Here is a 14,855-nt window from a genome sequence, read left to right as displayed (position 1 = left end):
GCTAGAGGCAGGAAATATCCCACCCCACTGCAGTATAGGCAAGACCACCTGCTACTTAAAAGCATTCAACCACTAGAATGTAAAAGTGTGTATTGGAAAAGGAGACTAACCAAATCTAAAAAGCGATAAAAACAGAGTAAAAGGGAGATAAAAGAGGATCTTGGCCAGGGAGGGGAGTCAGGAATCTCCAAACACAGCTTACAGTGGGAGACACCCCAACCCTCACTGCCCTGCCCCTACTCCAGAGGGAGATTAAAAACTTAAAACTGAAAATAAAAACCACTTTCATAGAGGAAACTGAGAACCAGATCCACCATCTGGGAATCGTCTGCCAATATTAAATGTAATATGCGAGGAAGTCCGTACTTAGTACGCAGAGCCAAAAGGAGGGGGCATTTCACCAAAATGTGGGCTACTGACTGGAAGGCCCCACAACCACAAAGAGCGGGCGGCTCATTACGCAAAAGAAAACCATGGTCAGCCAGGTATGGCTGATGTGGAGATAACACAGGGTGGTCAAGTCCTTTCAGGAGAGGCGGAAGGAAGAATGCCACGGGACAGGTGTCACCTTAATCGCACGAAGTTTATTAGACAGGGAGGTAGCCTCCCAAGAGTTGGCCCATGATTGTGCGAAGTGGGATTTGATATGAAGCCGTAAATCCACCGCAGGAGGGGTTACAGGGAAGGGGACGGGGGTTAAGTGACTGCTTCCCCAGCCGAACAATCAGCAAGCTCATTACCTGGGATACCCACATGGCCAGAGACCCAAAGGAAGTCAACGGAACAAGCAGCATGGTGAAGATCAGCGAGATAGTCATGGATGGCAGAGACCAAGGGATGGCAGGAAAAACACTGGTCAATAGCCCGAAGGCCACTCATTGAGTCCATACATAACAAAATGCGGCAGAGTTGGGACTGTTTAATAAAGGTAAGGGCCTGGGAAATTTCCATCAATTCAGCAGTAAACACCCCACATGCAGTTGGGATTTTCCATCCCAACACAGGACGTGAAGGCATATCCCACACAATCAGCAGAGTTAGAGCCATCAGTGTAAGAAACAACAGCATCCTGAAACTCTCATAAAATTCGGCGGAAAAAACAGCGGAACACCATCGGGGGAACGGAATCTTTCGGACCTTGGCAAGAGATCCATCTGAATCCGGGGCCAAGGAACTAACCAAGGGGGGTGTTGGGGAGGGAACGTGGGAGACAGGACAAAGAAGGAAGCTAAAAATCAGTAAACCCGCCCAAGGGCAGGAATCAGGTGGGCGATGTCCTTGGTCTGGGAACAGGATAGAATAGGAAGGATGAGTGGAGAGGAACGGACAGTGATTGCATAAGAAACCAGAAGCTGGGATCACCGAACAGAAAAGGGGGGGGGGGAATCCCAGCTTCAACCAGGAGACTATCAACAGGGCTAGAAGGGAAGGCACCAGTGGCCAAACAGATACAACAATGGTGGACTGGATCCAGGAGGTGCAGTGTGGAAGGAGCAGCCGAACCATAAACTTGACAACTATAGTCCAAGCGAGACAGCACTAAAGACCGATAAAGGCGGAGAAGAGTGGAATGATTCGCACCCCGAGGGGTGTGGGCAAGGAAGCAAATGACATTTCGTTAACGGAAACATCCTATCTTCAGAAGTCTTGATATGAGGCAGCCAAGTGAGCTTCTTGTCGAAAAGAAGACCCAGGGGACGAAACTGTGGAACCACAGGTAATTGTTGTGCATCGAGGTAGAGCTCCAGATCGGGGTGGACTGCAGTACGGCAATAGGAGTGGACACCCGCGATTTTAAAGGGGAGAATTGAAACCCGTGTGAGAGGGTCCTTGCAGAGGCATGCCATATAGCAACCTGGAGCTGCTGCTCTGCAGAGGCCATCGAAGAGGAACTAACCAAAATGCAGAAATCATTCACATACAGAGCAAAGGACCAACGGAGGCAACAAGTCCAGTTATAGCAATGAGGAAAAGAAGTACACTCAATACGGAACCCTGTGGGATGCCATTCTCCTGGGTCCGTGGAGAACTAAAAACAGTACCAACCCGAACCCTGAACGACCAATGGAACAGGAACTGGCGGATAAAAATCGGGAGTGAGCCTCAAAGATCCCACTCATGAAGCGTAAGAAAGATATGATGGCGCCAAGCTGTGTCATAGGCCTGTAGAGACTTTCAGATAGGATGCATTATGGCCGTGTGCAACTACTAATACATTTTGCATGAAAAATTTAAAACTCTGCTTTGGTCTTCAGCAGAGAAGCATTATATATAAATGGACATTATTGTCATATCTTTTGCTGCAGTTTATACTCCACAGTTCTTCTAAAACCGAATTTTGTAATTTGAGGCATCTATCTAATTAAAAGGTCTACGTCATTACATGTGTGAGTAACAGCTCCAGCTCCTTATTAGGTCTATGCAAAGTGTTCTGTTATTTATTTAACATAAATTCTTCGTGTTACATTTCACAGATCAGACATCTCAGAGACAAGAATCTAGAACAGGGCTATGCCATGAAATACATGTTTTGTGGAAGCATGTGTCAAGACAAGAATGCAAGGGGCTATGCCCACAACTGGATATAAATACCGAATTATAAAGCATCAAACAGACAATATGTGATCTCTCATGTTTTATCGGTGTGATCTATTAACAGCTTGCTTTAAGGTGTTCTGACAAATCGTTTTTTCCATTTTATGCATGAAATTATGACAACTGACCCAGCTGTCTTCTTCAGGTGCTGCAAATTTTGCTTTTATTTGTACTTGTTACCTGGATTGTGAATTATAATTGGCCTCATGTCACTAACTATAGCTGAATTTGGGTCCTGATGCCCACTATATCCTTTCATGGCTTTTCGGAGCCCACATTGTTATTCTGCAAACCACAAATTCCCAGCCCTGGTATACATGATGTCTGGTGAGGTCATTAAGGTCTTGCTGTCCATGGAAAGAGGAATATCATATGGGGAGGGCCTCCCAGCAAGTAGACCTGATCATCTGGTGCAAGTCTTTTGAGGTGACGCCACTTCAGCAACTTGCGCATCGATGAGGATGAAATGATGATGATGAAAGATGACACAAACACCCAGTCCCTGGGCGGAGAAAATCTCCAACCCACCTGGGAATCGAACCAGGGGCCCCCGGCATGACAAGCCAGCATGCTGTTGACTCAGCTACAGTGGTGGACTTGCTGCCCATCAGTGCTGGGAAAATGCTAAGAGAATTTGTGTTACACAGAGTATCAGTGGGGGCTCTGAAAAACAAAAGAGCATCAAAGGGCATAGTTGGCTCTGCTATAAATGGATCAACGGTAGTTCACAATTTGGTTGAAGTCTGGGCAGTGAGTACACACAACAAAATTCACAGCAACTGAAAAAGAAGGATGGGACGGTCACTGAAACAATGTGCATAAAATGAAAAAATAACTTGGCACAACAACTGGAAACACACCATTAAGTATATGGAATAATAAGTAGCTGAAGTACCTATATCAAATACTGAAGTCAAAATAATCACAGTGCGTACTACGAATTTGGGAGAACAGTGATCATAATTCTAAAAGTTTGCAAGATATTTCCATAGGCCTACAAACAAAAATAATTTTGTGCCAAATGACGTACAGCCAAAAATCTCTAAACTGATTATTTATCAACTAGCTGAGTTTTTTCCATGACATACATTTGTAGCAGCAGCAGCAGATTTTTTTTCTCAAAATCTCCAGCTTTGTCAATTTACAATCACCTTATCACCTTCCAATCTAACCCAGGCCTCAGGTTACACTACAGCTCAATCCCAAGAGAGCCTTCATTTCAAAGAGGTAGAAAATTTTACATATATTGTGGTGACAGGAATCTATGACACCCTTCTGTGACCTAACAAATCCAACATAACCAGTGAAGAATATTGAATAGTTTCAATTGTGGCACTAAAATGCATCACCTCTTTATCATCTTTCATTGGTCCCCTAAAACTGTCTTTCCGATGGCTACTTGAAACAGGCACTTGTCAACCAATGTACCTTAGATAAGCCACACCCTGACTGACACTGTCCCTGTTTTAGACTTTTAGCCTGTCAGAGAGACAAGAATACAAATATAGACAGAATATGTTGTACATATTTATAAGGCGTTTTGTATATAAATGCCACTAGCAAAGACTGAATACTAAAATTACTTTGCTCAGTATGTTCAGTGTCATGCCTAATTTATCTATAATCAGTGCTTATCTACAGATTTCATAAATTCACATTGTTATATGATTATAGTATTTAAATGACTGTTACAGTATGATTTGTCTACTAAGTACTGGGATGATAATATTTATCTTCAAGTCATGCTAACCTGCAGTCTGCCATCCAGAGTACGCTGAATTGTAACACATTTACTTGGATGAGCCCCATTTGTTGTAATGGCTGTTATTAAACTGTCCAGTTCATCACGCTTTTCCTGCAAAGAAGGATTTCATTGTTTCAGTCAGCAACAATAAATTAGTTTTTCTTATGCTAACTTGGGCTCTTTATGATACAATTTTATCACCACTAACTGAAGACATAATTAAGAAATATGTAAGAATTTGGGACCAAATCATCATGATGTGGTGAAGCAATCGAGAAGATTCCCTACCATAATCAAAGTCCTTAAGAAATTCTTTTACAGTTTATAATCATCTGGGCCTATAATTTTCCCTCTTTACGGCTCATTTAAAATATATGTTAACCATTACTGTATCAGTAGCGAGATGTCTCACAAACAGCTTTACTGCAGCCACGGGAGAGTACACGTGTGCGTGTCTGTACTTCATTTAGAAAAACAGCATCTAGAAAACTACCACTATTGCTCCATGTATTTATGCAGCACACATTACAGGAATAAGAGGTCATTTCTGATGGAACTGTAGGTTCAAAACAGACAAGGTTAGAGATGGAAATTAGATATGTACTTTTCAAAGGAACCACTCATGCATTCATCTTGTGTTGAAGGGAAATGTGGAGAAACCTAAATTCGTATGGATGGATAGATGAGCACTTGAGTTCACTCCTGCCAAATGATAGTCCAGTGTCTGAAAGACTGACCCATCTTGTTACTTACTCTCATTTACAGTAATACCATTATCTGGACAAACAGTTCCCAAAATTGCTTACTCAATTTTATATCAACATTCACTAAAATTAAAGAATCTATTTAATTGAACAAAGGTTATTTCACCTGCACCAATGTGTTTGTCATCTCAATTGCTATGGAAACCTCCCGTAAGTCTACAAACCGTTCTCCAGTCTGTATACAAATGTAATCATCGAAAAGACGTTACATTTTGACAGTGTTCAATATCTACCTTTATTTTCTGAAAAAGTGTTAAGCTAATGTCTTGTCTCTTTATGATTCATTTCAAGTATGTGTAGTGCCATCACTGTGAGTAGCTCTTTCCTTCACGATGAGGGCCTGTAGGTGCAGCAGTGCTACGGAAATGGATCACACTCAAATCTAGGTGATGTCTACTAGGTGAGTGGACCACAGAGAATGTCTTCAGTGTTTGAACGTCCTTTTTCTCTTTACTCTAGTACTTTCTGTTCTTTTCTGCATTGACATGTCACTAGTGATTCTTCTACTTTTAAAATCAAGTAGGTCTACTAACTTTAAGGACAAAAGTGTGATCTGTTGTTATTCACTACTAATATTGTCAATACTAATTCCTGTGTTGGATACAAGGAACCCATAGTATACATACTGTTATTCGGATTTACAGGGCCTCAAAACAAATACTGCACAATTTCTACAGTTGTTACAAGCAGTATCCTTCTCTTCCTATGCTATTACCACAGTTTGGTAGATCTACACACACATTTTCTCTTTTCAGTTTGGTAAAGTAATGTCAGTATAATAGAAGAGAAATGATATCTACTGTTACTGATCTTTAAAAAATTAAGGCCTAATATCATTAGATTACTGTGAATCTACTATTGGAAATAGTGGAAATACTCTAACACTGATCCATTATTAGTTATGTGTTCTTAGGAAGTATTTTTTCATCTGATTTAAAGCATAAGTATTTGATCAGATCGCAGAAAAATACAAACTGAATAACGGGTCTAACATAGCATAGTGCCCGTATATATTTTTCAGAGGCCGACTGATGACAAGAAGTTTAACTATACTATTTATAATGTGCCACGAAATAATGCGACTGCGTAAAAACACTGAGTGTTGACTACTCACGTTTCGGAAAATGATCAAAATCATTTATGATGTTAAGTTTATGTCACATAAATTTTGTACTTAGCACTCTATGATTATCGACAAGTAACTGATAGTGAATATGGATAACTACGTGAATTGTGTGACGACAGTGAATTAAATTACATAACCTACCAGCCTGTCACTACTTAAAACACTTTGGTGGACACTAACTGGGAAATGAATTTACAGGTGTCCATAATGCGAACAACTGTTATCGTCGCTGACATAGGCTATTACCTTCATAAATACACGAAGTAATCAGTTTATCAGAACACAAGACACGGCTGAACTGCTGTACTTAACTAAAGTCTAAGAAGTACCAACCTTCAATTTCTTCACTAAACTTTCAATAGCGCGTTTTGCAAAACCTTCTGATTCTCCTCCTTGGCGATGACACATTAAACTATGCACTATACTCAAGCAGGCGTCGGCTGATGTTGGTGCATTTGTTGTTATAGCAGTCATGTCTCGATCTGTAAGCAATATTAACACATTCACACCGTCTTACATCACAAGACTGAAACGTGCTTTCGTCCTGCTTTCCTATTACAGATGTCCATTACCTACCCTTAAGTTCTTCCTATTGATACAGTAGAGTTGACAGTCACAAAAAATCCACTAAGCTTGAAAATTACGTTTATACTTAATTCAGTCATATAGCTTTACTGGGTATCATACAATTAAATAACAGGATTCACAACGTTTTTACATGTTTCCACTAAGACTGATATCACCCATATCTTCGAAATTACGCGTTTCACTTAAACTGATGGTCACAGAAAATCCAAACCTTCTGCTGTTGCCGCAGGACTGAAGAGGTGTCCGCCGCCAGACAAGCCTACCATTCTTGCAGTTTGTAGTGTAACACTCCTTTAATGACAGTCAATACTGTTTCTGCATAATGTTTAACGTCCACACTGAACGACAACCGATGTAAACATGTCTCCAGAGATGTTTACAACAAATTCACTGAGTTTCCTACATTACCTAACCACAAACACTGCCTGCAGACATGCTCTAGAAACAAAAACACTACTACCGATTAGCACCACAGATGTCGATAGCACAAAACTAATGGTAGTTCATCTGTGGATTCCGACGCTAAGGTGTTTCCAATTGCAGCTAAAATTGAATTAATTGATTCCACATATTTATATGTTTATCTCACTGTAGTAGAAGAAACACCATATGCTCAATATATAAATGCATATTAGCAATATATTACATAGAAGTAAGTTTAATGTCCCACCGAAGACATACTCACACTAGACGACAACGCAACGTCAGGGGACGTCACCGTCAAATGGCGAAGAGTCCATCACGATAGACCGAACATCAACGCGACGTCAATTCCCTTAGCGCAATATCGAACGATGAAAGTGAGATTATGAGATACCGTCCGCGGTACAAAAAAATCAGAATGTAACATCAGAATACACACACACACACACACACACACACACACACACACACACACACACACATATATATATATATATATATATATATATATATATATATATATATATATATATATATATATAATAGAATACATAGACCATGTTCATCTTTTCCATTTTGTTTTTACTATATTGAAAATTACGTAAAAAATTGCATTTTTCTGCTTCAGTAGAGCTTACAGACACATTATTTAATGCAAATTGCTTCATCAGTTTATGTTCTTAATTATACACAGTGTAGATGTCACTTCTCTTCATTTACTGTAATAGATAAATAAGTATTTGCTTGCAGTTGTCTGGCATATATTGTGGCAGAACACCCAGTGTAAAAAATATGCAAGTCTTCATTGAACAGTTAATTAGTTAATTAAGTGATCTAGAGATCATTTGAACGATTCTTCTTCCAAATTGATGTGAAACAAGTTAGTTTACAGGAAATTTATACATTTACACATTATGTTTTAGTATTATTCATACAACTACACTTACAAACTAGTTTTTTTTCAGGGCTACCAATTTTCGAATAGAAATTCGTCCATCGCATAGAATGAATTGTTGAAGAGAAGTCGTGCTGTAGGTGTGGGCACCATTATTCTTCTCAAATTGTGCTGGATTATTTATAACAAATTTCATTAGCAAAAATACGTACTGTGATGATGCATTTCAAATGCCTGACTCCTCGAAGAGGTATCTACATGGTGATAATAGGCGAACACCAGATGTTATTCTTAGTGCTCAATTTTGAGCAATCAATACTAACTTTGTGAGTGATAAGCCTCCCAAAAAAGTTATCCCATAAGACATTACTGAGTAGAAATATCAAAATTATTTCCAAGACTAGCGATTATATCAAGGACAAAAGTAACTGCACATAATCGTTTGAGCAACTCAGTGTTACACTTCTTCCAGTTCCCTTTTTCATCACATATGGATCCAAAAATTTTGAGCATTTTACCATAATTACTGACTCATGTTCATGTGCTACATTAGCTGTTGGTATGACCCTATTTGTTTTAGAGAGCTGAATACAGTGTGTTTTCTCGAAAGTATGGGAGAGCCCACTTTCAGAGAAACAATAATTGTTTGAAAAATATTATTTACAGTCTCTTTTGTAACTTTCTCTCTAATGGGATTTATTACAACACTAGCACCGCCTTGTAACATATCTTTTCTTAATGATCAATAAATGTGAGAGAAATGAGTTTGTGCCAGGAAAGACACATTACAAATGTGATGGCACAGTGTGGTTAGCAACTTATCACACATCAAGAAATAATATTCAATTCTTTGAAATAATGAATCATTGTTGTTTTAGACCTTTCTGCCTTTATATGCTATATTCTTCTGTGGTTATCGAGCATCATCACTGTTTGAAGCCTTGTTGACCATAAAATACTATTGTGATTTCTGTGTAAAAAGTGACAACGAATATTCGATCACACTTCATAAAAACTGATCTGCTAGTTCGACTTGTGGAAAATGAAATATTTAAATAACATGATGCAATGAGCAATTGGTCACTTTGATTTCAGACAATGTAAGCTCAATTTCTTGTTATATTTGCCTGAAAAATTTAAATTCATTAAAAAATCAATAAGGAGATATCAAGAGTTTCGCTACAATAACTGGCAGTTCATAAGAATGCACAGTGTATGATTTTGGTGACATTACATCTTAGTACACTGAAGGCTATAACAAAAGTAATACATTATAGGAGCAAGTGTCTGTTTTCTTCCAAAAATATTTGTTTCCTTTAGAAATAAAAGGATGTATTTTCTGACAGAGGCCTCTTCTTACATTTCATATACAAAGTCTCTTAATCCTCCTTAACGTTTGTTAATTTGTCATTAATATTACCAACTATTTGTAGTACAATAATAAATAATATACTGAACTTTCTTCAAATGATAAATTTTTTTGTAAGGTGCACTTTAGTCTTAAAAAAATAAGAGTTCCAATTCTGTTTTCTGAAAGTTAAGTGTTGGGTCATTCACATGTCTAAGCAATAATATTGGAGTGAAAATTGAACCCTGTAGGACTCCCTTTTTGATTTCTCTCCAGTCACTAACATTTTCTACATTCCCAACATTGTTTCAATTAATCAGCACAACCGTTTCCATTCTGTTTGTTAAGTTTGACTCAAACTAGTTGTGTGTAAAGGCATCACTTACATAAAAGTTGAGTTTTTCTGGTAGTATAAAATGACCTGTCAAATCAGACTCATTGGAAAGGTCACACAAAATATCAACTGAAGATATTTTACTATGTAAGGCTTGTAATGTTCGGTGGTTGAATATGGAAACAGCATTGTTGTTCGAGCAAGATCTAGAATCCAAACTGTGATGTGCCAAGTAAAGTGTTTTTACTTAAATGCAGGACTACTATTGAGCAAATTACTTGTATGAATACTTCAGAAAGGATGTTAGTAATAAAACTGGAAGATGATCTTTTAAGTCTTTCTTGTTATCTTCCTTGTAAAGCGTTTTAACAATAACATGTTTTAATCTGCCTGGAAAAATTCTCTGTACCAGTGTTGCTATGTCTATCACTGAGGACAATGATAATTAAGTTAGAGCAATGGTTCAGAATTCCGTCTGAAAATCCATCAGCACCAAATAAGATACTGTTTTAGTATTTTTATAATTCTATTAATTTTGGTGTAGGGTGTTTGTGCTCTTTATAGTTGCTTAAAGTTTTGTGGAATTATATTTTTAATTTATTCTCTTGCTACTTCAACTCAACCATTTAATCCTGCTTTGGCTCCTATATTTAAAAGATGATTGTTAAAAGTACCTGCAATTTGTAAATTATCAGTCACACCAATGTCATTGTTCACTGACTGGTTCTCCAGTCACCCGTTTTACAATATCCATATAAACACGAAATGAATTCGCAATAACGAATATGGACTCCCACCAGCTGTATAATGGAATGAGAGCCATGAAGATTTGTTCTGGTCGGTGACTCGAACGCGGATTTCCCACTTTTCGCATGCAGTCACCTTACCATTTGGCTATCTGTGCACAACTCGTGGGCAGACCCAAACTTCTATATGTCGTCAACAATGTGTCAACAACTTATACTCGTATGTCCATTATGTATATTCTCGTACAGGAGAGATATTTTACTCGAAAGTCACTTGCCCACTGTCAGCGTATAAATATGATATTGCGGTGCCTGTGTTTTTCCAAATTACGATGCAAAGTTCCTTCAGACATGCCTGCATGTCCGAAGGAACAGGCACTGCAGTAGTAAGGCCATTATGAAAGACATGAAATATATTTGCAGTCTGCAAATATTGGGTACTGTCAGCTGTGTAAGGGAATGATAAGAACGAAAGTTTGTGCCAGACTGGAACTTGAATCCAGATTTCACTTTTATCACGAGTGGTCGTCTTTCCATTTGGCTAGTCAAGCAAGACTCATGGGCACCCAAGCTTACATATATCGTCCAGTCTGCCACAAATTTTTATTGTTGTCATTGCATTATACAGCTTATGGTAGTCCTTATCCACAACTGTGAATACATTTCATGTATTTCATAGCAGATGTAGTGGTTGCAGTACCAGTTTCTTCAGACATGCATGCATGTACGAAAGAACTTTGCATTGTAATTTGGAATAACACAGGCACTGCAATATCGTATTTCACCATCAACACCGGGAAAGCAACTTTCAAGTAAAATGTCTCCCCTGTTCAGGAATACACATAATAGATGTTGTTGACACACAGTTGGTGGCATATAGTAGTTTGGATCAGGCTGCGATTTGTGCTCAGATAGCCAAATGGTAAGACGACTGCTCGAAATAAGCAGGAAATCTGGGTTTGTGTCCAGGTCAAGCACAAATTTTCAATGTCGTTATTCCGTTATACAGTTGTCCATATCCGTAATTGCGAATACATTTCATGTCTTTCATAATGGCTGTAGTCGCCGCAGTGCCCGAAGGAACTTTGTTATGTAATTCGAAATAACTCAGGCACTGCAATATCATATATTTAATACAGTTTTAATCTTATTATCTACATTAATTCTTTCTTTCAGGACATGCATACTTCAGACATTTTATGGCTTTCCTTAAAATGTAAAGTATTTTTAATTATGCAATTAATGTCAGATCTTGACTTACTTTCTCTTCCTCTTACACGAGTTGTTAGTTCCCTTAGTTACCAATGACTTACTTGCTTTTTAATGGATTTTCTGGATATATTGTTAGTAAAGTTACTTTCAAATACAGACACAAATTCACTATGGAATAAACAGAATCTGACATTAGCATCTCTTTCTATATATGCCTCATCTCATATCACCTCTTTTAACTTACTTTTAGAACACTGTATCCTGTGCTCGTTAATATGGCTTATTGCTTTGTACAAATCTCCCTCAGGACTGGATTGTAAGGCACCATATTGTTTATTTATCTTGCTATACTTGAGTCGGAAAATTAACTACTGATCCAAATAATGATTCCATTTCATTTTTCCTATCTGTGTCTTTTAAGAGCTCTGCATTGCAGCCTCTGTAACTACTAAATGTTTCTTACTGCCTGACAGGTAGCTCAACAATGCTTCTAGATTTCTAATAAGTAGGTGAATGTTTGCTAGTGGGGATCCATAAAAAGTTACAATTAGAAGACAAGTATTCCATAGTAGGAGCTTGTATGTCCATGCTTCTACACTGAAACTCCAAAGAAACTGGTATAGACATGTGTATTCAAATACAGGGATATGTAAACAGGCAGAATACCGCGCTGTGGTCGGTAATGCCTATATAACACAAGTGTTGTTACATCGGCTACTGCTGTTACAATGGCAGGTTATCAAGATTTAAGTAAGTGTGAATGTGCTGATATAGTTGGCACATGAGCAATGGGTCACGGCACCTCGGAGGTAGTGATGAAGTCGGGATTTTCGGTTTCACAAGTGTACTATGAATATCAGGAATCTGGTAAAAATGAATCCCTCACCATCACTGGGACTGGAAAAAGATCCTACAAAAAAGAGACCAATGACGAGTGAAGGCGATCGTTCTATGTGACAGAAGTGCAACCCTTCCGCAGATTGCTACAGATTTCATTTCTGGGCCATCAACAAGTATCAGTGTGCGAACCATTCAATGAAACATCGTCTATACGGGCTTTCAGAGCTGAAAGCCCACTCATGTACCCTTGATGACTGCATGACACAAAGATTTACACCTCTCCTGGGCCCTTCAACATCGACATTTGACTGTTGATGACTGGAAACATGTTGTCTGGTCGGGCGAGTCTCGTTTCAAATTGCATGAGCGGATGGACATGTATGGGAATGGAGATAACCTCATGAATCCATGGACCTGCATATCAGCAGGGGACTGTCCAAGCTGGTGGGGGCTCTGTAATAATGTGGGATGTGTGCAGTTGGAGTGATACAGGACCCCTGATACATCTAGATACGACTCTGACAGGTGACATGTATGTAAGCATCCTGCCTGGTCACCTGCATCCATTCATGTCCATTGTGCATTCCGACGGACTTGGGCAATTCCACCAGGACAATGTGACACCCCACATGTCGAGAATTGCTACAGAGTGGCTACACGAACTGTCTTCTGAGTTTAAACATTTCTGCTGGCCACCAAACTCCCCAGACATGAACATTATGGGACATATCTGGGATGTTTGCAATATGCAGTTCAGAAGAGATCTCCACCCCCTCATACTCTTACGGATTTATGGACAGCCCTGCAGGATTCATGGTGTTAACTCCGTCAATCACTGCTTCAGACATTAGTTGAGTTGATGCCACGTCAAGTTGTGGTACTTCTGCATGCTTCGGGGGCCTACACGATGTTAGGCAGGTGTACCAGTTTCTTTGGTTCTTCAGTGTAGTTCGTTTTCTGCACAAAAATTGCTTGTTTCTATATTTTTGAAACTATGTCCAACTTTTACATATGTTGCAATTTCTCCTTTTTGCATTTTCACTCTACAGGGACATGATGCGAGTTTACAATCTTTTATATTTAATTTCCCTATCCCTATGGTTATATGGTGTTCAGGGAGGCACAGAAGTCTATCATTTCAGGATTTTTCACATCATTTAAACGTACAAGAAGCTAATATATCTTGTTTTTCCAACCTTCTAATATTCTGATGAAACAAATTAATTTTTTTGGAAACTGTTACATATTTTATGGTCTTGTTCTGCTGTAATTTCTTTCAATACTGTCTGCCTATAACTTGACCGTAACCTAAAACTCCAGGAAAGCTCCAGTAATCACAGAGGTTTTGCTGTCAGTGCTTGTGGTCCCCTTACACTTTCTGCAAGATGCTCACCTAATTTATACTTCCCCTTCATACTACCGAGTGAGGTGGTGCAGTAGTTAGCACAATGGACTTGCATGCAGGAGGATGACAGTTCAAACCCGTGTCTGGCCACCCTGTTTTAGGTTTTCCATGGTTTCCCTAAACCGCTTCAGGGAAATGTCAAGATAGTATCTTTGAATGGGCATGGCCAGCTTCCTTCCCCATCCTTCCCTAATCTGCTGGGATTGATGACCTCACTGTTTGGTACCCTTCCACAATCCAACCAACCAACCCCCACCTATTTAATAGCAGGCCATCATTAATGTATCCTCACCTTCCATTCGCAGCAACAGGTACAGCAGAGATACAAGACTGTGTTTCAGTTGAAAACAACACACTGAGCTCTTTGTTTACATCTGTATTAACTCTGAACTGATTTCTGCGCTGCAGACCCTCTACTATCCCCATACAAATGTGTGCTTGTGCTGTACCTATTTCCTTCAGGTCACCTTTAATACTATACTGTATATTGGTAGCCAGGCTGTTTTTTGCCTCTCCTGTTATTCGCACCTTATCCTCTTCATTAAAATCCGTGTACAATGCGCCTGTGTTCTTTGTCATCTGGTTAAGTTTGGCACTAGGGTTCACAATGCTTATGAGCTAGCATTCTACACCAAGTTTCTCCTGTAGCATTTGGCCTGCACCCCTCTCATGACTGTTATCTAGCAGCAGTACTCTTTTCTTTCTAACAGTCTTTTCAACTGACCTAACCTTATAGTTGTTCCTACGAGTTTGCTGTACTGTAATCTGGTCAAAAACGGTTGAGGCTTTGCTTCTATTTCAAGTAACAACCGAAACTGATTGCTAACTGGAATCT

At 39.1% G+C, this 14,855-nt stretch overlaps 1 protein-coding gene across 3 annotated transcripts in view; it reads right to left on the bottom strand.

The window, feature by feature from the left end:
- LOC124795021 (mothers against decapentaplegic homolog 4) overlaps positions 1 to 7,262 on the bottom strand; it is a 161,892-nt gene extending 154,630 nt beyond the window's left edge. For 2 of the 3 annotated variants that reach the window (XM_047258786.1, XM_047258788.1), the window contains exons 1-3: positions 7,029 to 7,262; positions 6,563 to 6,711; positions 4,346 to 4,450 (exon numbers count right to left, since the gene is read on the bottom strand). In XM_047258786.1, coding sequence (XP_047114742.1) covers positions 4,346 to 4,450; positions 6,563 to 6,711; positions 7,029 to 7,083 — 309 coding nt within the window. In that variant the 5' untranslated portion in view covers positions 7,084 to 7,262. Of the gene's footprint in view, positions 1 to 4,345; positions 4,451 to 6,562; positions 6,712 to 6,805 lie in introns of all 3 variants that reach the window. The other variant, XM_047258787.1, reaches the window with a different exon arrangement.
- Positions 7,263 to 14,855: the final 7,593 nt, after the last annotated feature.

The sequence above is a fragment of the Schistocerca piceifrons genome, chromosome 4 (assembly GCF_021461385.2).
Source record: "Schistocerca piceifrons isolate TAMUIC-IGC-003096 chromosome 4, iqSchPice1.1, whole genome shotgun sequence".
In the NCBI taxonomy this organism is placed as follows: domain Eukaryota; kingdom Metazoa; phylum Arthropoda; class Insecta; order Orthoptera; family Acrididae; genus Schistocerca; species Schistocerca piceifrons.
This window is presented reverse-complemented; position numbering and strand designations above follow the sequence as displayed.